At 65.8% G+C, this 26952-nt stretch overlaps 1 protein-coding gene across 14 annotated transcripts in view; it reads left to right on the top strand.

Moving 5' to 3' along the window:
- Nucleotides 1-20353, top strand: part of KCNQ2 (potassium voltage-gated channel subfamily Q member 2) — a 51774-nt gene extending 31421 nt beyond the window's left edge. For 3 of the 14 annotated variants that reach the window (XM_086702694.1, XM_086702705.1, XM_086702704.1), the window contains 9 exons: nucleotides 355-423; nucleotides 3641-3670; nucleotides 7680-7733; nucleotides 10887-11110; nucleotides 11654-11762; nucleotides 12102-12233; nucleotides 13924-14031; nucleotides 16587-16710; nucleotides 16964-20353. In XM_086702694.1, the coding sequence (XP_086558820.1) occupies nucleotides 355-423; nucleotides 3641-3670; nucleotides 7680-7733; nucleotides 10887-11110; nucleotides 11654-11762; nucleotides 12102-12233; nucleotides 13924-14031; nucleotides 16587-16710; nucleotides 16964-17656 (1543 nt within the window). In that variant the 3' untranslated portion in view covers nucleotides 17657-20353. Of the gene's footprint in view, nucleotides 1-354; nucleotides 424-3640; nucleotides 3671-7489; nucleotides 7580-7679; nucleotides 7734-10883; nucleotides 11111-11653; nucleotides 11763-12101; nucleotides 12234-13923; nucleotides 14032-16586; nucleotides 16711-16963 lie in introns of all 14 variants that reach the window. The other 11 variants (XM_086702696.1, XM_086702695.1, XM_086702702.1 and 8 more) reach the window with 8 other exon arrangements.
- Nucleotides 20354-26952: the final 6599 nt, after the last annotated feature.

Below are 26952 nucleotides of genomic sequence, written 5' to 3'. Positions count from 1 at the left end.
AGAGGAGACAGTACGTGGCCCCCCAACCTGTCCTCCGGTGCCCTTCTAGACCCTCCCCACACTCTCCATGGACGGCCCGGGTGCTGTTCCTGCCCCCCTGCCGTGCATGTTGCTCACTGCCCGCCTCCAGCGCCACAGACCCCAGGAGAGGTGTAGCCCAGAGAGTGCGGGTGGCCCCCCAGGGCCACCACCGCCGGGGAGCCGTCCCCTCCCTCTGCCTGGGACAGGCCACACCCATGCCCCCAGCATTAACACCGTAGGTGCCTGTGTGTGCAGTGGACGCTGGTGAGAGCAGGGGTGAGGGTCCCCCAGGCCTAGGCGGCCAGAAGCTCACTGTGCCTCTTCTCGCCACAGACTGATCCCGCCGCTCAACCAGCTGGAGCTGCTTCGGAACCTCAAGAGTAAATCTGGGCTCACCTTCAGGTCAGCAGAGGGCGCCTGGGCTGGAGCTCAGGGGGCGGCGGGGGGGGTGAGGGGGAGGGTCTCAGCCCTCCTGGGGGTCCTCGGTGAGGGGCAGGCAGCCACAGGAGGTCCCCGGCACTGCTGGCCACGGGGCCTGGTGGTCTTGGTGGTTTCCAAAGCTTCTGCTGACCTGGTTGAGGCTCCGATCTCCAGAGGGTGGCCGGTGTGGGGGGTGGGCACAGAGGGTGCTGCTCCGTGTGGGGCCAGGGGCTCCTCCCGTGGCTGGCGTGCCAGCCCCAGGCGGGGGAGAGTCCGTCCCTGCATCTCTCCGGAGCAGCGGGCGGACGCACACGCTACGGTGCCCGCTGGTTCTCTCGTAATCCCCCCAAATCTGCGACTCGAGTGCAGGGGCACAGAGCCGGGTGTGTGGAGGAGTGGCCGCCTGGGCCCCCGCGCAGAGGGCTGCCCCGCGCGGCTTGCCGCCTCTGAAGAGGGGTCAGCGGGGTGGGCCGCCCGTAAAGGTTGAGCGGTGGCCCCCATCCCCTGAAGGTGTGTCTGCGCCCCGGAACCCGTGAACACAGCCTTCTTTGGAAAAAAGCTTTGCAGGTGTTACTATGTGAAGGATCTCAACATGAAACCATTCTGGATTAGCATGGGCCCTAAATCCCAAGACAGCGTGCCTGCGTGAGGGGAGGCAGAGGTGGGAGGGATGTGGCCAGGGGCCCAGGATGCCTGGGGCCACCAGGAGCTGGGAGAGGCAGGAGGGACCCCCCCCCCAGGCCCCGCCCAGAGCCTCAGGGGAGCTTGGCCGCCCCAGCTCGACGGAGTAGCTCTGTGTTGTGTAGGCTGCCTGGTGTGTGCTCCTGTGCGGCCTGGCGGATGAGTGCAGGTCTGTAACCAGACGTTAGGAGCCTGTGGCACTACCCACGGTGCCTGGGATGGGATATGGGAGAGGACGGTCTGGAAGAAATGGAAAAAAGACACAGGAAAGTCCTGGGTTCCCTGGAGGAAATGATTGACGGAAACACGGCCGTGGGGGTGGTTCCAGTAAGAGCTCCGGGGAGTGAGGAGCGTGGCGGGGACGGTCTGGTCAGGGCACAGGCAGCTGGAGGGTGCCGTACGCGCTGCTGGTGAGGTCTTGCATGGAAATGGGGATCGCTGGCTACGGGAGGAAGGCCACTCTTGTCACAGACGGTGGCAGACAGGCCGAACCTCATGGAAGACACTGTCTGGGGCGGTGAATGGGAATTGAATCAACCTCAGAGCAGAGAAGCCAGTGCCTGAAGACTCGGGGCCGCGGCCCCGTCGAGACCGCGGGGGACACAAAGTTAGGAGATGCACTCTGGAAGGAGGGTCGTGGGCGGGGACAGCCTTGGTGGGAGAGCTCCGTGTGTTGATGGGCGGGTCTAAGCTCTCTTGGCAGAGGCGGTAAGGTGGGTCACCCGGGAGAGATGTGTGGGAACCCTCCTGCACAACTGCCTGTCCCCGTGGCGTGTGCAGGAGGCCCACGCGGCTGTTAGGAATTTATAGCAGCGTGCCCTGGCCGGCAGGGACAGACAGACTGAGCGAAGGAGGGCTTGGCAGTCTGGGGACCTGCGGGCAGGAGACAGGCTGACGGAGTTCCCCAGCCACAAACACGCTGGGCCTTCGGGGCGAGGGGAGAACGGCTGGGGCCTGGGCGGGTGCGGGGCGGGTTCGGGCCGGGGCCCCTGGAGACCACCGAGGCTCTTGTGACCAAGAGGGGTTTCCTGCTGGGTCTCAGACCTTGGGCACTGGTGACCCTTTATGCCTTCCAACTTCTCCCTGTTTGGGTGGGCCTGTCTGGCCCTGTCTGTCCTGTTGTATTTTGGGGACAGATCACTGGTTTTCTAGAGTTGACGGGTCCCCACCTGGAGAGGACTTTTACCCAAGTGTGGATCACATGCGCTTTTCCTCGTACCTGGCCCAGATGAACGAGACCCCGCGATTATGGGTTCTCTGAGCTACTGAGCGTTAGTTGAGATTTGGACGTAGGGCTGATACTGTCATGGGTTGAGACTTTGGGGTGTTGGGGTGTAAGGTGGACATGAATTTTGGGGTGCTAAGGCACAGACCGTAGTGGGTTTAGTGGTGGCCCCCGGAAGATGTCCATGCCCTTGAACCGTGAGTGGACCTCATTTGGGAAAGGGGGGTTTGAAGAGGTAGCTAAGGATCTCAAGGGAAGGTCATCCTGGATTGGGGTGCCCCTAGACCCAGGGACACGTGTCCTGGAAAGACCAGCCACAGAAGAGAAGCCCTGTGACAGGGAGGTGGAGACTGGAGGGACACGGCCGCAAGCTCAGGAGTGCAAGGGGCCCCCAGGGGCTGGGAGAGGAGGAGGGACCTCACGCCCCGGCCCCAGGCGGGGAGCTGCGGACCGACACTTGGATTTCTGACTTCTGGCCTCCAAACTGGAAGAGAAGCTCCCGTGGTTTTAAGCCGCCAGATTTGTGGGTCTTTGTGATACCGTCACCGGAGACTCACCGCGCGGCTCTTGGCGTCTGAGCTCCAGGGCGGCTACAGGACAGGCACGAGGGGTCCCATGGAGGCCTCTGCACCCCGCGTCGCTGGACTGTGGGCGGTCTGGCACCCCTCCCGCCTCTTCTGTCACACGGATCCGCCAGCCACAGCAAGACGGTACCTGTTCCGCCGAGACTTTGGACACGCCCCGAAGAGCCCACTCGGGTCACCTGCGGTTGCCCCGCGATTCAGCCGAGGAAAGTCCAAGCCGCCAGCCTTCCATTCAGTTCATGAAGAGCGTGGGCCCTGGAAGTCACCTACCCCCAGTCAGGGTGCGCTGGAGAATTGCCCTGGGCCGAGCCAAGCACAGGCCCGGGACCACAGCCCCGTGGCCTCTCCGCTGGGAAACAACACGGAGAAGAGTGACCCCAAGAAGCCACAGTGGGAGTCAGAACTGGGGCAACTGTCCGTCCCGAACCTTGGCTGTGGAACCGGAACCCTCCGGCGTTTCCATCTACGCTCACTTAGTTAACGTTGGCGGTTCTCATTAAAACGTGTGCCCCTCACGTGGGGCCTCGAGCACTTCCAGAATTCCCTCTTTCCTCCAGGACCCGCCTCCTCGGGCCCTCCAGGGGTTCTCGGGGCGGGTGGGCCTGAGGTGGGGGTGGGTGGGGCTGGGGGGCGGGTCCTCTGGGCCCTGCGTGGGGTGGGGTCCGCCTGACCGACCTGCTGCTAACAGTCTTGTCGCTTCTGTTTAAAGGAAGGAGCCTCAGCCGGAGCCCTCTCCAAGGTCAGTGCCCGCTTGCCCCCCGCTGCCCCGGGTATGCTGCCGTGCGTGGGGGCTGGCCCCTCCGTGTCTGTGCACTGTCATCGCGGGCCCTGTGCCCACGTGTGGAACTGTGTGTCTGGACCCTGCCGGCCACGCTGTGGGCCCTTAAATCACTTTGCCTGTGCTCAGCGCCCCCCGTCCGCCCCTGGCCCTGAGGCAGGAGACCTCTGCGAGCACCCCTAGTCCAGGGCAGGGCCAGACGCCCTCTCCCTGCCTCGTGCCTCTTTGGTGGAAACTGAGCCCTGGCCCTGTGAGTGTTTGCCTGTCCGGCCCCTGCAGGTGCCGCCTTCCGGTGTGCAGTCAGGCAGGTTAGAGACGGGGTCGCCCCCAACCCCACCGTGTGCGGGGACTCCGAGGGCTATCTCTGCTGGGAGCAGAGAAGGGGTGATAGCAATCTGATGTTTTCCTGTACTAAGAAGAAAATCGACTGTTTCATGACTTCCAAGTCTGATAAACCCCAGCCTGCCTGTGTATCACCATGCTGAGCTTGGGGTGCGCCCCCCCCCCAACACCCTGCCGCGAGTCTAGTCCCTTCTGGACCGCAGGCCACTTAACTGGCCGCTCAAGTTAGGCTGAGCTCTACCCTCTCCATGCACCGGGGGAGGGCACGCTCCTCCCCACACGTTCCCCCAGAGGGGGTGACAGAAGACTGGCCACACTCTTGCCCCGAACCAGCCGCTGGAGCAAGGGTGACCAGCCCCTCAAAGCGGCTAAGAAAGCCGACCCTGGACCTGGCTGGTTTACCCGGCACACAGACCCCGTGCTCACCATCACGGGGGATGCAGAGCACATGCCCAGCACGGCCTGGTGTGTGGGGGACCAGGGGGGGCTGCCCCCCACGTCCTCAGTCCCCATCGCTGCTGCTGTGTCGGCCCTTCCGCACCCTGAGCCCGGGGGAGGCGGGCCCGCAGCTCTGCCCCGGTCCATCTGAGGCCCCCCGGCCTCACGCGGCCTCTCGTTCTCCTCCCCACGACTCTCGTCTCAGCGTCTCTCTCTCTCTCTCTCTCCTGCCCTCCCCCCAATTTGGACACTCTTGCCTGCCCCCCCAAGTGCCTTTAATCTTGTCACTGCCCTTCTCGGGCCCCTTTCACGTCCGTCTGTCTTTGGGGAGGAGGTGGCTGACCCTGAAAGCAGGACTCAAGGTGAGGACACACGGGAGCCCTCCCCCGGGCTCTCCGGTACGTTCCGTGGCTCCCCTCTCCCTGCTTTCCGCACACCACTCCTCTGTCTCCTCCCTGTGTGTCCGTGTGTCCCTGCCTGCCCGTGACCCAGTGGCTTCCCCGAGGGCTGGCCTGGCCCGGCCCTCCTGCTGGCGCACCCCGGGCTGAGCCCTGGGGACAGAAGGCCTCTCCTGGGACATACGCTTGTCAGCTCGGTGACGGAGGGCAGCGTTTCTGTCCCCTCACTCGGGGTGGCCACAGATCCCCTTTTCGGCAGCCAGAGCACCGTAGGGATGCCAGACATTCTTCTGCCGCCTGGGCCCCCAAGGGGGTGGGCCTGTCCCGGGGCTGCCGGGCAAGGGGACCCTGTTCCGTGAAGTGCTAACGGGGGTGTGGTTCCCCAGCCCCTCCTGCAAGGCAGTGGGAGGTAGTGGCCTCCTGCCACCTGCCACCTGCGTGCCAGGATCCCGCTGGCACTTACCAGTCTGGGCAGGTGGATGGGTGGGCACAGGGACCCTCACTCGGCTGCCGTGAGACCCCCTCCCGGTCCTGGCTCACGACGGGCATGCGCCCCAGCTGTGTTGGGGTCCTCGGTTGGGCCGGTGTCAGACCAAGGCCGTCTGTGCCCGGGCAGGGTGGGGGGGCAGGCCGCGGGGTCTCGGGCTGTGCCGCTCTGGGTGTGTCTGATCTGCCCTTTGCCCCATCCCACTTCTCACTGCCCCCCACCCCCCGTGCCTGGAGGAGACCCCCCCCCCCCGCCCCCCCCCGTCCTCCAGCTGCTTTCCCCTTGTCTGTGTGGGTCCCTCCTCGTCGAGGCAGCCACGTGCTGTGTCCGAGTGCCTGTCTGTTCAGTCTGGTCTTGGTGAGTGTCTGTGGGTGCCTCTTCCACTCACTCAACCCCCAGGCCCCCTGGGCGTGCCTGCCCACCCCTCCCAGACCCTTGCTGTCTGCTGGCGGTTCTCAGTCCGGCCGGAGCTCCACTTGGCTGCTGCGGGCAGGAAAACCCCAGCGCTGGCCTGAGCCCCGAAGGAACGGGCCCCTGAGTTGGGGGGCCTTGAGCCACGAAGCCCGTGGGGCAGTGCTCAGGGAGGCCGTGGGTACCCCCCGGCTCTGGTCAGGCTCTCAGCGCACTGTCCCATGGGGGCGCCGCTGGCCGCGTGTGACCGGTTCAGGTTTTACTACACACGAGAGCCAGTCCTCCGACGCAGGTGCTCAGGAAGCAGGCAGCGGGCGGACAGGTGGGTGGTTATGTCTTCGGTGCAGCTGGGAACGTGTCCCCAGGCAGTGTTGGGCCCTTCCGGGGCCGGCGTCTATGCTGGGAGTTTTGAAGGCAGCAAAGCTGTTTGGGGGGTTGGACAAAGCTAAGGTCCTTCTAAGGCGCTGGAGGCAAAGCCCATCCCCCCATCACCCTCTTGCCCTGGACAGAGCCTCCGGGTGGTGGGGGCTGGGGGCCGTGTGCAGGCCCAGGGAGCCCCGGGGGGCGGGGGGAGGCAGCAAGGGGCTCTCAGTCTTTAGCTGTGGTGGGACTGTGGCTGACGTAAGGGTGTGCCTTGGGCAAGAGCATTTGCCCCAAATTTGAGGGTCTTCCGTGGACAGAGCTGCTAGGTGGCGGGGGCGGGGGGGGGGGGTGGTCCGGGTCCTGGGGATACTGAGTCACAGGGAAGTTTGCCCCCACGTGAGGGCACTTTCTGATACAGCTGGACCCCAGTTCCCTCACCGAGAGGACCCCACAGGGAGGAAGTCCCCCCTGGAGGGGAGGGGGCTGGGGGGCCCATGGCCCTCGGCCCCTGGGCCGGCATGGAGCGCTCTGGGCAGTCTGAGCTGTGCACTGGTGGGAGAGCTAAGTGTTGGGGACCGGAGGCGCCCTGTGGGGACGCCAGCAGGTGCCGCCAGTGTTTATGTGTGTGGACGTCGGGCAGCCCTGCCTGGGGCTGGGTTGTGTGAGCAGGGGGGAGGAGAGGGGTCGGCGTGTCTGGTTCCTGTGCCCGCGGTTTGAGAGCAGCTGTCTCAGGCCGTAGCTGCAGGGGTGGGGGGAGGGAGGGTGGCCTCAGGAAGGCCAAAGACTCTTGTGTGTTTTCACTTTTGCTTAAAAATGTGCACGATCTAGTGCAGAGAGATCTGGGGCCTTCGGGGGAGGTTCCTGGGGACCACAGACCACCGGGGGAGCCTTTTCTGAGCTGCCCGGCAGGTCCAGCCCAGCCCAGCCCAGCCCAGGGCTTCAGCACCGAGACCCAGCCGAACCGACTTGGGCGGTGCCCCCAAGGCCCCTTTGCTGAGCGTCCCTCCAGGGACAGGCAGCCACTGGCTCCTGGATGTGCCGAGGCCACTGCTGACCGGCGGCTGGCTGGGCTCGGCAAAGCCTCGGTGATCAGCTTGTGACGCCAGGGTGCACGTTTCCCCCCTCTAAAATGTGTGCTTTCCGGAATCCTGTCCATCTAGAACAAGCCTTTTGCCAAGTCTCGCCCGTGTATTATTTTTTGGTTGGCATGAAGATAGCAAAAAATAATACATTTTTAAGAAGACGTGGCCCAAAACTCTGACTCTGGAAGGAAAAGGTATTTTTGGAGGAAAAAAACGGGAATTTTTTTCTCCAAAAATAGGGCACTATTTTCTTTTCCAGGCCGGCGGAAGACTCTCTGTGCAGGCCCCTCACTGTCATTGCTCAGACCCAAGTGCGGCTGCTGGACCCTGAGCCCAGGGCTGCATCAGGGTCGGCGTGGTGCCTCAGTTTACCTGTGCTTTCTGCCCGCTCGCCCGGCCCAGGCCCCTCTGGGCGCGCCCAGGACTAACTGTGCTCTCCTCATTTCCAGTAAAGGCAGACCGTGCAGAGAGTCCCTGTGTGGATGCTGCCCTGGACACTCTAGGTACCGCGGGCGTGTCGCACGGACCGACCATTGCTGCACGGCTGTACTCCACCTCCTCTCCCGCTCCAAACACTGCTTATTAGAGGTTCTAGATGAGTGAGGGCGAGGCTGGCACCCCGCCCCGGCCCCCCAGGCCCCAATTCTGATTGGCAACTCGGCCTCCACGGCCCCTCGCGGCGGAGCCCCGGGCCCCCTCTGATTCCAAATGACGGCCGGTGACGGTGCTGGCTGCTGGCGGCACAGATGCTTTTGTCCCCAAGCCAAACGATGCCCTGCTCCAAGCAGGAGGTGGGGGGGGGGGGGGCCGGCCAGGGGCTCTGAGGCCAGGAAGGGCGCCGGTGGTTTCCGGGGTCCTCATCGCTCTCCGGTGAGCCTTCCCTCTGGGGCTCGCCATCTAGCACCTCTACTATGCACCGAGGGTGGCCACTCCTCACCGGCCGCCTCACCTGCGGGAGGCATCTCCGTCCTGTGTGTGCGGGCTCCCCGTGGCCCTGACACACCAGACGCGCCGGAAAGCCAGAGGCCCACGGCCCCCCCTTCCCCCTACAGGCCTGGTTTTGGGCGGACCGGAAACGGCCCCCTGCCCCGTGGGCTCCTTGTCCGCACCTTTACTCTCCGTCCACTGTCTGCTGTGGGGTGTGTGGAAGCGTCTGTCCTGCTTGCTCTGGGTCCCCACCCCCGCCCCGTCCCCCTCCCGCCTGCCCCCCTCCCCGGCCAGAGCAGCACGCAGCCCCACGGCGTGTGGGCAGCTGCACTCGCCTGTCATCTTGTGCATGTGGCGGTGCTGGCCCTGGGCGCACGGGTGTCGAGCGGCGGGCGTGGGGAGGGGCTGTGCAGCAGGACCAGGGGCAGGGGCATGCTTGCCCACCTGCATCTCTGCATGCCTCGAGTCCCCACCGGAGGCGGCGCTTGGGGGACACTCGCAGCTCCGGGACCGGAGGCGTTGGGCCCCGGCAGAAGCTGACCCGCTTGTCCAGAGCTTGTGTCCAGGGGGCTTCTGGCCACAGGCTGGGCCCTCGGGTAAGGGGCCGTGGTCAGGCTGCTGGGGGACCAGACGGCCAGTCCAGGAGCCCAGGCCAAGCTCAGCCTCACGGATGCCCCGTCATCGTTCGCACTTTCCCTGGGCATCCGTGGTCGAGCGCGGGCGGGAGGTCCTCCCCGCGGATGCTGGCTCCCTCCCCGCTGAGCTGGGCCCCGGCTGTGCAGACCCAAGCGTGGCCGATGTCGGTGCGGGCCTCCCCCCCTCCCCCTCCCCTCCCCCGGGTATTTAGGGTTTTCGCTGTGGGCAGCAGGCAGGGGAGGAGAAGGCTGGGGCTTGGCTGTCTCCCCCAGACCCTCCGGAACCTGCTCCCCTTGTCCCGTGTGAATGCCGGAGCACTGGTGCCAGGAGAGACCACCCTTGCACACACACGGCGGTCTCGTCCAGGGGTCTCTCCGCCGGAGCAGGTGGCCAGAGCCCCAGCCCGCGTTGGTTTGCTTCTGTCCTTGGCTTGTGAGGTTATTAAGGCAGCCCTTCCCTCGACCCCTGCTGCAGCAGGGGCTGCGTGGACACCTGGACGTGGGGCGGGTCTGGGGGGCCGGGGGCCGGGTGCTGCACACACCGAGCTGTGCAGTCTGGGCACCCACATGGCGGCCTCTTGCGGCAGAGCGTCCCTCACCAGTCTGCACATTCCGAGAGCTGGGACAGCAAGGCCTTCCTGTGGCTCCGTCCTTGAGACGGCTGCGTGGGGCCCAGCTCCGGGGGCTCAGCGGGGCCGTTGCTTCGTACGGTCTCCCTGGATCTCCGTTGGGAAGGAGGAGGTCGTCTGTGCGGAGGGCCGCACGGTGCCTGGATTCCGGCGTCCCTCGCACCCGTCTGGCCTTCTTGGCCTTGTGCTGGGCACAGCCGTTACGGGCTCGGGCCAGTGTCCTGAGCCAGCAGATGCCTGCTCCACCCGAGCGGGATCCACACCGCAGCTCAACTTCTAGCTCTTACGGGCTCCTTTCTTCCCTTTTTCCCTGTCCTGGGGAGACCTGCTCACTAGCAGACGGGTGATCTCAGCTGCTCGGGGAGGTGGGAGGGGATGCTGTGTCCAGGCTGGGTAGACCAGGCCACTGGCCGTCTCTTCTCCGTGGCCAGTCATGTCTGCGCCGTCTCAGGGACCTGTCTCGGCTGTGGGTTCTGGTCGGGGCTGATGGGGGTGGCTGACCCAGGGGAGCCACAGTGGGGTCTGGCGATGTCTGAATGGTGAGCAGGTGATGGTGGCTTCCCGGTGACAGCAGAGGCCCCCGTCGGGCCCCGGGAGCAGCGCAGGGCTTTGCTCAGAGGCTGTTCTAGAAAGTTCTGTGGCTCCTTGCATGTGCTGGGTGTGAGCAGGTTCACAGTTCACAAGAGCCATGCTCTTCCACAGTGGAAACTGTCCAGTGGGAGGAAGCCAGGGGCCAACTGGTCCCTGGGCCTGACCTGCCCCCGGACCACAGTGACCCACTCCTGTCTCGTGGCTGCTGCCCAGAGGGTATCAGACCCAACTGCACAGGGAGGCCCGAGGACCCCTGGCTGGCCACGGTGGCCCCTCCCTGTGGCACGTCCCTTCCACCCCCTGGAAGTGTGGGCGTTCAGTTCCCGGATGCATCCTGTATGTGGGGGCGGGAGCCTGTGCTGGCCCTGGTGCCGGGGAGAGGGGCCGAGCCTCACAGGACACCCCGGCCCCCTCCGCCCTTCCATGCTTCCTGCTCCTGCTCCAAACCTTTCTCCAGGTGGCTCCTGGGGTTTGGCAGAGGGGGTTTTGGCAGCTGTGGACCTCACCCCCCCAGACCCTGGGGCAGTTACGGGGTATGGAGGGGCAGGCAGGGAAACCAGAGAAGGTTGCCAGGGAAAAGCCACACCCACGGGGCACTTGGGGGTCCTCGTGCCGCAGAGTGTCACCGTGGAGTTGGAGACCTGGCAGGACAGTGTGGAGAAGGCCCAGCACCTTTCCGTAGCACCCAAAGTGATTTAAGAGTCCACTGCCCCTCCCCGCGGCCATGCCGAGCACTGAGGGGCCCTAGGGGCGCCCGTGTGTGCACGTGTCGGCGTGGGCTGTGAGCGGACGTTGGGGTGTGAGTGTCCTTTGCACAGTGACTTCTCTTGCTGTCTTTCTGTGTGTCCGCCCCTGTCGGTCCTCGTGGGAGCAGTCAGAAGGTCAGTTTGAAAGACCGTGTCTTCTCCAGTCCCCGAGGCGTGGCCGCCAAGGGGAAGGGGTCCCCGCAGGCCCAGACCGTCCGCCGGTCACCCAGTGCTGACCAGAGTCTGGAGGACAGTCCCAGCAAGGTGCCGAAGAGCTGGAGCTTCGGGGACCGCAGCCGGGCACGCCAGGCCTTCCGGATCAAGGGCGCCGCGTCCCGACAGAACTCAGAAGGTGGGTCAGGCCGCCGTCTGCCTGCGCTCTCGCTGTGCCCCGAGCACCACCCAGGGCCCCGGAGCCCCTTTGAGCAGCGACTCTCCTCGACCCTTTTTTCTGAGGTGCAACTCCCGTCACGTAAGGTCAGCCACATCACAGTGAGCGCTTTGGTGGCAGTACACTCAGCTTTCATTCCAGCACATTCTTTGGCTCGGAGCAGACCTGCACCTGTTAGGGCCCCTCCCAGCCCCGGCCACTGCCAGGCTGCTGCTGCCCGTGTGCCTTGGCCTCCTCTGCACTTTTCACACAAGCGAGTCACGTGCTGTGTGCTCGCACACCCGTGCAGGGCCACAAATCGGCTTCATGCCTGTTCGTGGCTGGACGGTCTTCCATGGTTTCTGTCCACTTTGAAGCCGTCCTGTGAGCCACTCGGCTGAGGGGAGCAGGTGGGCTGGAAGGTGGCTTCCCGGGGAATCAGGGCACTGCTCGGGGGAGGGGGGGCGGCCCCTCTGTCCTCGGTGCAGCTCCGCCCCTCACGTGCCGCATCTCGCCCCCGCCCAGAAGCGAGCCTCCCCGGGGAGGACGCCGCGGAGGACAACAAGAGCTGTAACTGCGAGTTTGTGACCGAAGATCTGACCCCAGGCCTCAAAGTCAGCATCCGGGCCGTGTGGTGAGGGACTCAGCTTCCGCTCTCCCTGGGATGCGGGCCCTCTGGGGGCTGGCGTGGGGGCGTGTGCTCTGGTGAGACACCTGTGCCTTGTGGCTCCCGTGGCCCCTCATGCCACGGCTGTCACCTACCCGTCCTGGGTGCAGAGCACGGAGGCTACCGGGAGGCGGCTCCCGGGGGGGAAGGGGGGAGGGGGGGGGACGGGTCATCTGCACCCCGGGGCCCGGGAGTGGCCCGTGTACACAGAGGGTGGGAGACCGGCCCAGATGATCGTGGCGTCGGCCGGTGCCTGTTCTTGGAGGTGCTGGGGGTGCGTGGGGCTCACGGCTGCCCCCACCCCAGCGTGATGCGCTTCCTGGTGTCCAAGCGGAAGTTCAAAGAGAGCTTGCGGCCATACGACGTGATGGACGTGATCGAGCAGTACTCGGCCGGCCACCTGGACATGCTGTCCCGCATCAAGAACCTGCAGTCCAGGCAAGAGCCCCCCGCCCACCAGCCCTGGGGCGTGGAGGCCGGGTCCTTCTGGGCCACAGCCGGGGTGGCTCCGGCAGGGTGGCATCCCTCAGGGGCCAGCACGGGGGGGGTGGGGGGCGACGTGGGGGTCCTCGTGCCGCCCCCAGAGGGGGGGGTGGCGGACAGGGCTGTGGGGACGCGGTGGTCGGCCCTGCCTGCCGCCGCCTCCGGGCCCTTCCTCTCGGGCCCCACGCCGGCCCTCCGTGGGCCTTCTGCACACCCTCGTGTGGTCTGTCTGTTGTAACCTTTCCGTTGTCTCTCCCTTCTCGCCCTCCTGCCCCCGCTCTGGTGGGCGAGCGTGTACGTGTGTGTGCGTTCACATGCACGTGTGCGCGTGCGTGTATCGTGTGAACGCACGCATGCGCGTGCACGGGTGCGGGCACCTGCGGCCACGGTACCGGTGCACGTGTGTGCACACGTTATGCATGCGTGTGGCGTGTGCATGTGCCTCTGTGTGTGCTGTGGGTCCACGCATGTACGTGTGCACCTGTGCACACCGGTGTGCGTGTGTGTCGGGGGTGAGGGTAGTTGAGAGAGGGGCCGTGGGGCTTCGTGAGCCCCGCCGGGAGCTGCTGCTTATCCCAGGACAGGGGCTTGTCCACCCCCGTCCCTCATGGGCGGCCCCCTGCATTCCAGGACACGTGTGAGGGGTTGGCATCAGCAGGGCACGTACACGCGTGTCCACGGACCCGGGCGCACACCTGATCACAGGCGCGGACACGTGCACACACGTGTGTGTGGTGTAAGGAGCCCACGTGGCTGTTGCCGTGGTCTCCGGAAGTGAGTCACACGCTTCCGCCAGCAAGAGCCCCGCCCCTGCCCGTGGTCCCTCAGACTCCACTGGTCTGCCCCGGCCACCTGGGTCCTGGCTGCAGCAGGGTCCGGACGGTCAGGGGACAGTCGTAGGGCTCAGCCAGCTCCCCAGGCCCTGGCGGTAGTGAAGTCCTCGTCCTGGGGTGGTTGGTGTGCCCCTCCCGCACCTGGACGCCAGGGAAGGGTCTCTCTGGGCCTTAAGCTGCTCCCGTCGGGCGGGTAGCGGGGGGTGACCCTGTCCTCAACACGGCTGAGGCTGCGCGGTCAGCTGCTCACCGTCCCCCACCGCCCCCGGGCGGCAGCTAGACCTGCGCCGTGCACGTGGGCATATGTGAGGTGCGAGTGTGTGCGTGTGCAGTTATGCACATGCAAGCAAACGTGTGCCTGTGCAGCGTGCGTGCAAGCTGAGGCGTGCAGAGTGTGGACGTGCACGTGCACAGGGGTGTGTGAGACAGAGTACTGCAGCGGCTCGGCCGCTGGGCCTGTTCCCATGTCTCTCTCACCGAGGTTGATTTTGTTAACCAGGCTCCTCTGTCCTACCCGCCCCCCTCCCCCTTCTGACCGGAAGAACAAAGCACATGGGCCGCCCCAAGGAGCTGGGACACCTGCCCCTCACTGGCAGGGCCCCACCGTGGTTCGCCGGCACCCTCGGCGCCGTGCCCCGGCTGCGGTGGCTCCGGCGCACACACCTGCTGGCCCGGGCAGGCCTGGGGCCAGCCGCGTGGTTGCGGGCCCCCCTAGTTCTGGGCTCGCTCGGGCGCCTCCCAGGTTAGGTGAGCGCCTTCCGCGCTGTTTCACGATGCATTTGGTGGTGTCTCTTTTCTTGTTCACTCGCCAGGATAGATATGATTGTGGGCCCCCCACCCCCTTCAACTCCCCGGCACAAGAAGTACCCCAGCAAAGGACCCGCGGCCCCTCCGAGAGAGTCACCCCAGTACTCACCTAGGTCAGGACGCCAGCCCTTCCCGCCTTGTGTCTGTGGAACGGCCAGCCCCCTTCGCTCCAGGCCACATGACGGCAGCACCTGGCCTGTATCCCGACGGGACATTGGGGAGGCGGGGGGGCTGCTCCTGGCGGGGGGGGGGTGCTGTGTCAGGGTCCCGGGGAAGCTTTCCGTGGGGGGGCTCCTTTCCACGGACATCCCAAGTGACGTCTAGCCTGGGCGGGGGCCCCCCAGCTGGCGGTGTCCTTCCCACCCCGGCCCCCCTGCCCCTTCCCCCTGCGCCCTCCCTGCAGCAGGGCTCACCTGGGCTGCCTCGCGGATCTGAGGAGCACCTGTTGCTTCTCCCGCCTTGGAGCCACCCGGGTAGAGAAGTAAGGAAGCCCCCCCCAGGCACCCAGCACTCGGCTGGGTGCCAAGGGGACGCGTGACAGTTCACTGCGTCATCTCCGGTGGGCAGAACAGTATGGAAGCCGGTCCTGGCTGACGGGCGGAGTGGAAGGTGAGGGCACGGTTAGGTGGGGAGTTCACAGAAGCAGCTGTTCTAGTGACGAGTTCAAACTTCGGTACCTTTCTGCCTCCTTGGGACAGATGGTGGCCGTAACCTGTGGCCCTTGGGCAGGGCTGCTCAGCTGAGGGACAGCGGAGCCCCCAGGGCAGAGAGGATGGCCAGGGCAGATATGCCCTGGCCTGCTGGCAGCTCAGGTGCAAAGGGGCCCAGGAGCATCCCGGAGGCCAGCAGGGACACTGCCACGTGGATCCATGCTGGCCCCTGGAGGGACTGGTGTGTTTGACCCGTCCTCCCCGCGTGCCAGGGTTTCTGCACGTGAGGCTGAGGGTCAGCATGCTGGACCTCCCAGCCTGGTGGCTCTTCTGTCAGAAAGGGGTCCCTGACGAAGGAGGCCTGACCCAGGGCAGCCTCTGACAGTGTTTGCTGGTCCGCTGCTCTGCCCGTCCTCTCCCGCCTTGAGACGCCAGCCCGTCCTGGGCATTGTGCAGGGGGCAGGGGTGGGCATCCAGAGCCGTGAGCTGGGAAGGTTCCGTAGCCCTCGGAACTGCCCGGGGCCTCCGGACCGGCTGCAGCCAGAGGACACGCAGATTCTCACAGAGAAGGGGCCGGAGACACAGCGTGGGCACGTGGGGGTTTAGCCTGACCCCTCAGCCCGAGGCCAGGGGGAGGGAGGGCATAGGCCCCTTAGAGGCCCCTCCCCCAAACCCCGGCAGCGTCAGCTCCAGGCTCCCAGGGGGGACCGGCCAGGCAGGTGGCCCGTCATGTGGCAGGGGTGAAGGCGCTGAGCACCTGTGCCTGGACTGTGTGGACACTTGGAAACACCAGGGAACCCTCCTCCCTCTCCACTGGCGTCTGCTTGGAGCCCGAGGGTCCCCCCGCTGCCCCCCGCCCCTCCTGGTCCTTCGTGCATGAGTCAAGCATGAAGTTCAGACAGAGCATGAGGCTGTACTGTGGCTGACGCAAGCCTGAACCCCTCTTCTGCTTCGTGCAACAGAAAGAGAACAATCCCCCTGAGCCCTGCTCCCCATTCAGAGGCAGACAGAGCAGCCTGTGGGTGAGGAAGGAGGCCGAGACGTGGCCCCGGCCAGCTCACGTGGCCTCCTGCACTCCGAGACCTGAGGAGTGTGCCTCGTGCTGGAGGCTCCCGACCGCCCGGCGGGGATGCCGTTTGCCGGGCCGGTCGGAGGGCTGACCCAGCAGCTTGCACACAGCCCGGGCCTTTGTTCCCGCGTGAGCCCCCGCGTACCTGTGGGTCTTGGCTCAGTGTCAGGAGCCCACACCGCAGCGGTGGCCCCTTCCGAGCCTGTCGGTGGCCCATCCCGTTCGGCCGGGGATCGTACCGATGTCCTCCTCCCAGATGGAAACCTTCCACCTCCGGCTGCCGTTCGGGACCCGTGGCCTCCTTCGAGTTGAGCTCAGCCGCGCTGTCCGTCCCACACGCGCGAGCACACGCGCACACACACACGTGCACACGCCCAGCGAGCACACAGACTGGTTGGCAGTGGCTCTGTCTGCCCCCACCCCGTGTTGTGCGTTGGCGGTTTCCTGTGTTGGTCTGTGTCCCTCCCTGTCCGGTGTGCATGGAGCCGCGGCCCTCATCATCTGCTTCTGTTCCTGCCGCAGACGTGGAGCTCCGCCCTCCCCAGGCCCCCCCCCCCCCCCGCCCCCTCCCCGGGTTGGGCTGACTGAGGTCACATTTAGAGGAGTAAAGCTCAGGGGAGGGGGCGGGGCACGGGGGGCAGGGCAGCTGGGGGGTGAGCGGTCCGATCCCTCTCCACTTTACTCCTCGTTAATGTGCCGCCCGCCGGAACGCAGTGGGTGGGAGCAGGCCCCTCAGGCTCAGAGAGCAGGCTCAGAGACCAGGTGCCCCACGTCTACCTGCCCTGGTGCCCTGCTGCCCCCCACACCCCCTCCCCCACGCCCCGGGCGGCTCCGGGCCCAGCCCGGAGCCTGGATCTGGGGGCCCGTGGCCTGGCCCGGGAGGAAAGGGCCACGGGCCCCGGCGCACCCACCCGAGCTCATGCTGGGGGGTGGGGTCTCTTCCCGGCAGAGTGGACCAGATCGTGGGGCGGGGCCCGGCGATCACAGACAAGGACCGCACCAAGGGCCCAGCCGAGGCTGAGTTGCCCGAGGACCCCAGCATGATGGGCCGGCTGGGGAAGGTGGAGAAGCAGGTAGGAGGGTCCCCCAGCCCAACGTGGGGGGCGGGGGGGGGGACGGGGGAGGCCACGGCCCTTCCTTCCCTCTGGACGGTTCGCTCCAAGGGGTGGACCCACGGTGGACAGCAAGGCGGCCCAGAGGCCACACAGGCTGGCGGGTGGGGTCAGGGGCAGAGCCCCTCGTGCGTTTGCTTCTGCGCCCACGCGGGGGAGGGTGCCCGCCCGCCTCCCGGCAGCTCCAGGCCTGGTCCAGCGGCCCCTGTTTCAGGTGTTGTCCATGGAGAAGAAGCTGGACTTTCTGGTGAACATCTACATGCAGCGCATGGGCATCCCCCCGACGGAGACGGAGGCGTACTTCGGGGCCAAGGAGCCCGAGCCGGCGCCGCCCTACCACAGCCCCGAGGACAGCCGCGAGCACGGGGACAGGAACGGCTGCATCATCAAGCTGATCCGTTCCGCCAGCTCCACGGGCCAGAAGAACTTCTCGGCGCCCCCGGCCCAGTGCCCGCCCTCCACCTCGTGGCAGCAGCAGTGCCACCCGCGCCAGGGCCACGGCACCTCCCCTGTGGGCGACCACGGCTCGCTGGTGCGCATCCCGCCTCCGCCCGCCCACGAGCGCTCGCTGTCCGCCTGCAGCGGGGGCAACAGGGCCAGCACGGAGTTCCTGCGGCACGAGGCCGCCCTGCGGGACAGCGACACGTCTATCTCCATCCCGTCCGTGGACCACGAGGAGCTGGAACGTTCCTTCAGCGGCTTCAGCATCTCCCAGTCCAAGGAGAACCTGGACGGCCTCCACAGCTGCTACGCGGCCGCGGCGCCCTGCGCCACAGTCAGACCCTACATCGCGGAGGGCGAGTCGGACACGGACTCGGACCTGTGCACCCCGTGCGGGCCCCCGCCGCGCTCCGCCACCGGGGAGGGCCCTTTCGGCGACGTGGGCTGGGCCGGGCCGCGGAAGTGAGGCCGCCCGCCCGCCTCCCCCCGACTCTGGCTTTCCAGGTCTGCAGACGGGACGCTCCTCAGCGACGTGGGCGGGGGCGCCTTGGTCTCGAGAAGTGAAGTCTGGCAGAAGTTATTTCTTAACAAGGGGCCGCCAGGCCGGCCGTGCCCTCTCTGCAGACCGCTGGCTGGGGTGTGAGCAGGGGTGATGGCAGAGGACAGACCCCTGGCGGTAGGGAAGAGGCGTGCGGTCAAGGAGCAGGGCCCGGTGAGGGTGGCAGCGAGGGGCAGGATCGATGGCCTTGAGGCCCGTGGGGAGGGAGCTTGGGCTGAAGGAAGCACTGTTGCCCCGTGGGCGTGGCTTGGTCTTGTCCCTCTGTCCCCGCAAGGCTGGCACGATGATGCCTTCTCTCCTCCAGGGAGCTGCTGGCCTGCAGAGGAGGGGGTGAGACCTCAGGGCCTCCCGGCCTCGGCTCCTGTGGGGAGGGGTCTGCTCCACAGGCTTCTGGAACGGGGCCGTTGCGGGGGGCTCTTGCAGCCACCGGAGACCTGGGGATGGGCACCCCCATGTGCTCCAGGCCACGGCCAGCACCGGATAGAGCCCCGTGTGCAGGGAGCATGCTGGCTGGTTGCGGGCTGGTGTTTCTAGGCCCCAGGGCCGGGTAGGTCATGGTGAGCAGGTTCACGTGCTGTCTTTCCCTGGGGGCCCTGCCTCACTGCTCCCCCACTGGTGCCTCAACAGGACCCAGGGCAGGACGATGCTATAACCCCTGGGGAAAGCCTTCAAAGCCCCCCAGAGGTTGGGGGGCCCCCTCCCCCCGTGGAGCTGAAGCAGCCCTGTCCTGTAGGGTGCCTCCTTCGTCCCCGCTGCGGCTGACTGTCCACCCACCCGCTCTGCACTGACTGGTCCCTTGGCTGTGACTTCTTGGTATCCTGGGAGTCAAGGATGACCATCTCCAGCCTGAGCCTCAGGGAGCAGGGGCCCTTGTCTCCTGTGGTTGGCACCTTGGCGCCAGGAACAGCAGTCTGTGGGGTGGGAGGCATCTGGCATTTGGAAGCGCAGCCTGGGCACCTGGCTATCTCTGCGGCAGTGACCCCTGTGTGTGGTCGGGCTGGACGCGGCCAAGCCCACTATGGAGTGACCTCCCCCCAAACACTAGGTCCTGGGGGAGCTCTGTCATGACTCGGACCAGAAGTGGTTGGCGAGAGAGTCTGCCTTTGTCCTCGGAGAAGGGCTTGGAAAACAGTATCTGAGGGTCATGTGCCCCGGGCATGAGGTCCGGGTGCTCAGAGCTCTTTAGGGAGTAATGTCTCTTGACCGGGCAGGGGCCATTGCTATGGGCTCTGTGCCTGCCCCCTCCCCTTGCCAGGACACCCCGGGTCCCACCATAGACGCCTCTTGCTGGCCGGGCAGCAGGTGGCTGTGCTGGGTCTGTGTTTGCCCACAGCAGAGGGTGGAGGGCGGAGGGCGGAGGGCACAGGCTCAGAGGTGGAAACCGCTGTTGCTGTCAGGGCCCAGCCTCCGGGAGGGGAAGGTGTGGAAGTTGCCACGGGGCCCGGGAAGGAGCGCTTCTGGGGCCGTGCTGGCTCCCTCATGCTGAGGACCGTCCTTCTCCAGGGCTGTGTTTCTCCGGCCTCGGGCCTCAGGGTGGTGGGTAGAGTCCCTGCCCGTGCAGACGCCGCGGGCCTTGGTGTGGCCTGTGCGGAGTGGCCCGGGGAAGGTGCCTCTCCCATCGCCATCTCCCTCTGGGCTGAGCCCCCTTCGCCCTCCCGGCACGGGGGAGGGTGGTTCCAGCTGCAGACCGCCAGGCAGGGCAGGAGCGGGCGGCCCCTGAGCCGGGCAAGGCCGGGTCGGATCTCGAGGCCCTGTGAGAGTTAGAGCATGTCGCCAGTGACAGACCCGCCTTGTTGGGTCTCGGCCATCGAGGACTCCACGTCCTGGGTGGAGGCGCCTGTTGTCCCGAGAGAAAGGTTGCTGTCCCGTCCCACATGCTCCCTGTGTTGTGTGTCCCTGCAGGGGGGAGGAGCTGGCCTCAGACGTGCTCCCTGTCCACAGAGCCGCTGCACAGGGGGAGTGGTCTCTCAGGCCGCAGCAGGAGGGGTCTCAGGCATGTTCCACGTCCGCAGGGGGGACGAGAGACCTCCTGCCTGAGATCTCTGGCCCCTCCGAAGGGAGGAGGCACCCAGCTCTGGGGGATGGTTTAGGGGCTCAGCTTTGGGAGATGATGTCGTAGAGGCCCCCTCTTGGGACGCCTGGACCGAGGCCTGGGAGGTGCGTGTCCCTCACGGCACCCACCCCCTGCCCCGGGGTCCCACCCTCAGAGAAGCATAGCAGGAAAAGGCTGGAGGCCTCCGCAGGGAGCTTGAGCCCTTGGTTGGGCATGTGCGTGATGGGAGTACGGAGCCGGCCGGTCACCCTTGGCACATGTGGCAAAGGTTTCCTAAGACAAGGGCACTTGTTAGGCCAGAGTATGTGCCCCCACCAGCCCATGGCCCTGTGCTCATGTACACGCTTGCGTACGTGCAGCACACGCACATACACAAGCACACCCACGGGGATGTAACTTGGCACACACATGCTCACATGCGTGCACACACGCTCGTGCACACGTACACATGTGCAGCCCACCCACACATGCACACAATGCGCACACACGGGCTCTCTCATACACACACTTACAAGCTCACACGTGCGCACACACACACTTCACACGCACACGGTCACCCACACATGCTCACACACACTCATACACACACAAGTTCACATGCACACGCTCACGTGCACGCGTGCACATTCGCACACAAGCTCACACATGCACACTCACCCATACATACTCGCACATGCACACGCCCACATGCATGCACTCTCACACGCTTGCCCAGTGTGCGTGCACGCTGCATTTCTGACCTTGGTGGCCCTTTGTCTGACCTCTCTCTCTGGATCTGTCTGCTTTATGCCCTGAGAAGCTAACAACTTTGAGTGGCAGGTGGCCGGCGGTCCCGGGCTCCTGGGCAGCTCTGGCAGAGGGGCCACCGGGGCCCGTCAGGGGCCCACGCGCCTCACGTCAGCCGGCCCGGCGGCTGTCCAGAGCCTCCGTTCGGCCGGATGCCGCGACGTGACTTGGGCTGGGCTGGGGAGGCCCGGGTGTCCGGTTGTAACCCTGGGGCCCTGACCGCTCCCTCTGCCCTCCCTGGCCACACGGGCGTCACCCTGTCCCTCACCGGCACCCTCTGGCCCACGTGAACTCATGAGCCATGGCCTCGCTGGGCCTCCCTGGAGGATGGAGGGGCCCTGGCCAGGTGGCAGAGGCCTCCCTCGGCCTGCCCGCCTGGCCCCTTGTACGGGAGGGCGCTCCCCTCGTCGGGGGCGCTCGCCTCAAGCTCGTTTGGAGGCTGGAAAGGTGCCTGCGCTCTGGGACCCCACACTGCAAAGGGTGCTCTGTAGAAGCCCATCTGGTTAGAGCGGGAACTGCCCTGTGGCTGCCCCTGGTCCCCGAGCACACGAACCAGCCAGGTGGGGCAGCATCGTGAACTAACCTTGTCCCTTGTACTAGGCTCACGGATTCAGCACGTTAACACGGGAGAGAAGCGGGGGGGGGGGAGGGGGGCACACTCTCTTCTGCTGGCCCTCACATTCAGGGGGCACCCCATAAAGCAGGTGCCCCTGCCTCTGCTGTTTGTGGATGGAACTCGGCCCTGAGACCTTTCTAGATGCTTCCTGAAGCCCAGAGGTGTGGAGGGCTCCTGGGAGGCCTTTGTAGAAATGCTGACTCTTTGTATCTATTTCGTATTCACCCCGAACTGTAAATAGTGTACAGACCGTGGTGCAGGCGTTTGTTTGCCTCTGACGTCATGCTGCGAGACCAGAGTGATGACAGTGTCCCCGCCCTCTGATGTCACAAGCCCTTGAAATAAACACGGTGTGCAGAGGGGCAGTTTGACAGCCCATGGGGGGCTTGGGGCATCTTACACCCGAGCAGGGTGGCTGGGTTCCGAGCAGCAGGACGGCTCTGTGCCCCTGGTGCCCCTCCCCCCACCCGATGCTCACCGGCTCCGTGGCAGACGCTCCCTTCCCTGACTGACTTGCTGTCTTGCGTGGTCTTCCACTGCCTCCGGTGGTGGTGTGGACAGACCTGCCCTCTGTGACCCCGGAGCCGGTCCTCAGGCCACCTGCTTGGATGTACCAATGCTGGGTGAGGGGCGGGAGGGCTGGGTAGGGCCCAGAAGTAATGGGCTACCTGCTTCTAGCACCCAGGGGAGCCTGTGTGGCTGCTCCCGGGGGCAGGCTCCGCTGGGCCCCTGCTGAGCACTAAGTAGGAGACACGACCAGGGAGGGCTTCCCGTAGGAGGTGGTGTGGTGGGATTAGGGGCTTGCACCTCTCCTCTCTCCAGGGGACCTGAGAACACCAGCTGCCGAGGCCGGGACGCTGCATAGCCCCCAGAGCGTGCACGAGCAGGGGCCACGGGTCAAGGATATGCCATCTTGTGGGGGTGGGGGCTGACCGCAGACGCCAGGAGACGTTGGAGGGAGAGAGGCTTTAGCAAACAGGGTAGAGACAGCACGGAAGAGACACTCCCTGGAAGGGGAGACCCTCTGTCAACCTCTCCAAGGCACCTGTGGGACCGGAGGAGCCGGCTGACCTCTCGTCTTGGACCCCTGTGTGGTGTCCCTGGCTGGCAGAGGACGCCAGGGAGACCCTCAGGACAGGCAGGTCAGGTGCTGGGGGAGGGGGCCCCGAGAGGGGCGGCCCACATGGCTGACCCTCCCCCGCCACACCACACGCCCAACTCTGGCTGGGTTTCATAATGTCGTTGCCTTAATGCACGTTGACGGAAATTCACCGAGGTCGCCCCATGCCCCCCCGGGCGTCTGCCGGGCACCGACACAGGACCCCGCCTCCTCCTCCCCGCCGGCTCCGTAGATGGACGCAGAGCGGACGGTGGACCCGGCACCAGCCTCACGTCTGCCGGGCCCTTCCGCGCCCCGTCCCGCGCCCGGCGCCCCGTTCGCCGCCCCGCAGCCCTTGTCCGCGCCGCTGCCTTGGCTGTCTGCACTTTGTTCTTGCTCCAAAGAATACTCATAATGCCTTCAGTACTGCCGTGTACTTTCCACCACTCGTACGCGCCCCTGTACCATTGCCACCGGCCTTTCTTCTCGTGAATGTGTTACCACCGCGCACTTGACCCTCGACTTGTGCATTGTCCGTTTTCTAGGGATAGACGCCCAGGGAATGAACTCTAGTTTTCTACGGACCAGCCGACACGCTGACTTACTCAACTCACTGTCAGGTTGACACTTGTACCTGAGAGCGGGGCCCAGTACGGCTTTGCCCAGGACCGCAGGGGTGGAATCTGGCAGCAGGGACGCATGTGGAAAGTTCCAGAAAGTTCTACTGCCACAGGGACCTGTGCACTTAGTAAAACACAGTGATTCAACCTGCACGGTGTGTGGCCTCTTTCCTCTTGCACGCCGTCTCGGGGCTGCTGGCCTCTGGCCCTGCTCGCCACGGGCCGGGCGGCGTGAGGCCTCTGTGCTCCACGGTGGGACTCCCACTCTCCAGGGTCAAGGCCTTGGGCTCTGTCAGTGTCCTTTGCTGCCGTAACACAGGACCGCAGGTCGTCGGCTTAAGGCAGTAGGCATTCCTGGGCCCGAGCCCGCCAAAGCCCCTTCCTGTCCCCGCTGCTGCCAGAGGGCCGTGGGCTCCAGAGCCGTCCCGGGAGCCCTGGAACCTGCACTGTGTGGCCCTTGGGTGTCTGGGCCAGCACAATCCACTCTGCCCAGATTTCTCTGCAGCTCTGGGGGTCCTGGTGAATAACCCTGCTCCCATGTGCTCTGGGGGGGGGGCAGTCCCTCGCTACCCCCTCACACACTGGCCCCCCGCACTGCACAGAGGAGGCTGTGGAGGAAGGCAGGAGCCTGCCCGTGACCGCCCTAGCCTCACCGTGGCCATGGGAGAAGAAGGTCGTTGTCCCTTGCATTCGATGGTCTTTGGCTCATTTCTCTGCGCCAAGAAGTTTCGCTCAGTTTCTCTAGAATTGTCACCTAGGGTTAGGGTTAGGTTTGGCTGTGACTAACAGAGAAGCCTTAAGTAACCATGGGTTCAACAGAATAGACTCATATTTGTCTCTATGGTCCAGAGGGAGGCTGTCTGGACTAGTGTGGCCCTCTGGTGCCAGGGACCCAGGACCCTCCTGATTTGTGGCTGTGCTCTACATGACCTTCTCCGCAGGGTCACCTCAAGGACCAACATGGCTGCTTGAGTCCAGCCATTACATCTTCATTCCAGTCAGCAACAGGGGGTGAGGGAAGGACACCCTGTCCCTTCAAGGACCAGTCTCTGAAGTTACACACACACGCACACACACACACACACACACACACACACACAGAGCTTCTGCTTACTTCCATTGGCTAAAACCCAGAGACGATCTGTACAGAAGATCAGAAAATGTGGCCTTCGTGCCGGGTGCCATGTGCCCGCCTATGCTCTCTGGCAGCCCACCCGGCCCAGGTTCTGCTCCCTGCAGGGCTCACCCACCCTGGGTGGACACTGGCTGCCAGACCACAGGGTGCAGAGAGTAGAGTGGGGAAGAACAGGGCAGAGGGTGACCCCGTGGTCCCCGCTGCTCCCCACACATTCAGGCCTTCCTTGCCACTCTGCGCCCAGCCCACGTGGCCGCACAGCCTTGTGTGTCAGGCCAGCGGCGGCCGGTGCACACCCGCCCCCCCTCCCCGCCCCACTATGTGGTGGGAGCACGGATCACCACGTTCCCCGGGGCGGAAACCAAGGAGGGAGAGGTAAGTAGGGGCCGGTTTGTGGCCCCAGAGCCTGCCGGGAGAAGCGGCCAGAACTCACAGGGGAGCCCGCCCCCAGCTGAGCCGCCCTCTGTGTCCCGGCCACAGGGGCCCTGGTTTCTGAGAACGTCCGCGTGTTCCTTGTCCCCATCCCGGTACGCCAGGCACAGGGCTGCCTCCCGCTGTCTCCTGGGCCCATGGGCCCCCTTGTCCAGTGCTGGACACTGAGGCCAGCACCGTGGGGGACTGGACACTGGGGCCAGCACCGTGGGGGACAATGGGGAAGGCTGCAGATGGTGGAGCCGGATCTGGGCAGCCTGTGGGGGCGGCTGGGACGAGGGCAGCTGGTGTCCTGACTGGCATCTGAGACTGTGGGGGGGGGGGCGGCTGCAGATGGGGCACAGGGCGGGCGTCCTTGTGGAACAGAGCGTGGGGGCAGGTTGCAGGTGCCTCTGAGTGTCCGAAGGTGTCGTCCCCGGGGGCACCCAGGAGTGCGTATGATGTCTGGAAGAGGGTCAGTGGGGCCGCAGTCAGCGGGAGGACGGGACGGGGGCAGATGGGACGAGGGCGTGGCTCGAGGGAGGCTGGTGGGCGAATGCCACTGCCCGCAGCCGCCTGGACACCCCCTCTTGCCCTTTCTGGAGCCGCTGCGTCCAGGACGCCACTAGGGGGCAGCGCTCACTGGGAGGAGGGCCGCCCGCCGGGGCCAGGCCAGGCCCAGGCCAAGGGGACTCCGAGTGGACCCTCCAGCTTCCCGCCTGGGATTCTGGAACCTTCACCCTGGGTGGAGACCAGTCCCTGTCCCTCCTCACCTGCGACTGAGGTTAGAGTCAGACACAGTCCGCAAACGAGGCCAGCGTGAGCTCCTGCAGGGAGAGCTCCGGCCTCCAGGTGGCCTTGGCCGAGGGGTTATCGCCACCTCGCTGGCTCGTGTGTGAGCACACGCGTGTGCGAGATGGGAGGCCAGGCTCCGGGGATCCGGACGGGCCCCGCAACGTCCGTGAAGCAGCCGACAGGAGGGGGTCCTTGTGGAGACCTGGGGGCGGCACCGGCTTGGTGGGGTGGTCACAGGCTGGCCCGAGCGGCCAAGCCTGGGTCAGCGGTTCCGCTGGGCCCTTGGAGCAGCCTGGACCCAACGCCGGGGGCCCCTGGAGGAGCCGTTCCTTACTGGGACCGCTGTGTCGGGCTTCACCGGACCCAGAGCCTGGGGCACAAAAGGGGCACCCGCCCAGGCCTGTCCCCCGACCTCGGACGCCAACCCTCCCCGGACGAACCTGTTACTATAGTCTCACTTTCTGGAAGCTCCCGGAACAAACCTCCCCTGACCTTCTCCGGACGCCCCTCAGCTCCGTCCCCGCAGGTGCATGAGGCTTGTTTGCTGACCTTTATCACACGCCCCAGGCCCGGCTCCACTCCGCAGAGCCCTGGCGGAGGGAGCAGCACCCCAAGCTCCCGGTCCCTCTCCTCTGAAAGCACCTTTATGGGGAGCACGGTGGAGTGCGGCGGGGGTCCACAGGGAGGCCCGAGGGGGCTGTGTGAGGGGGCAGCACCCTCCTCCCCGCTGTGGGCACCGTGCCCTCCCTCCCGCTCCGCCCCGGGGCTGGGCCTCCCCCCACCCTCCTCACCTGCTCCCAGCGCCCGCCAGCCCCGCCCCCGTCTCCTGGACAGAGTATCCCTCCACGTGTCCTGTATTCTAGAAACACGCACCTCCCCAGCCCCGCCCCAGATCCTATGGGTCTGAGTGGGTCTCAGGGTGGGCATGGGGGGCTCTGAGTGTTGGGGGCAGAGGGCCTGGGGATCAGGGGCTCCCTTGCTGAGCCAGGCCGGGTAGTCTTGGGATTGTCTGGGGTACCTTGTCCGGTGCCCTGGCCTCGGATACCGTGGGGAGCCCACCCTCTTCCCTCTCGAAGACTCTCCCGCGGCCCCTGTGCACCGTGCCCACGCCGGGCTCCCACTCGCCCCTGTCTGCAGCCGTGGTCTCTCCCTGCTGTCCCATCGTGACCTGCTGAGAAACCCACCTCGCTCTCTGCACGCACCCACCTCCCCCTGCACCTTCTCCCTCCAGCACGGGTGCGGAATCGAGACCCGGGCTGGACCTCAGAGTGGGCTGCAGATGGGCACAAGGCCCTGGGCTGCTCAGCCAGGGCGGGGGGCCGGCCAGGCGGCAGGCAGAACCCGGAGCCAGCGGGGGCTCCTCACAGCCCCATACACCTGCCCCTAGCTGTTAAACCGGGCAAGTCGGGGTCCCACTGTGAAATTTCCAGCTTTCACAGGCAGGAGAGAGGGCTTCCTAAGAGAGAGGAGGGACCCCAGGGTGAGCCCAGGGAAAGGCCCGTTCGTGCCTCACCCAACAGAGGGAAGGCCAGGTTTCTTCCGTGTGTGTGCACGTGCCCAGCTTCCCCACCGAGTCCTGTGAGACTTTCTGTGCTCCCCTCCACCTGGCCGGCCCTTTCCTCCTCTTCTCCCGGCCTCAGTCTCCTCCTTCAAGGCTTCTGCCCCTTTGGCCATGCACTCCCTACTCT

Source organism: Puma concolor, chromosome A3 (genome assembly GCF_028749965.1).
Source record: "Puma concolor isolate L17-30 chromosome A3, mPumCon1.1.hap2, whole genome shotgun sequence".
Taxonomy (NCBI): Eukaryota; Metazoa; Chordata; class Mammalia; order Carnivora; family Felidae; genus Puma; species Puma concolor.
Note: the sequence above shows the minus strand (reverse complement) of the source record. Positions and strands in the feature narration are given on the sequence as shown.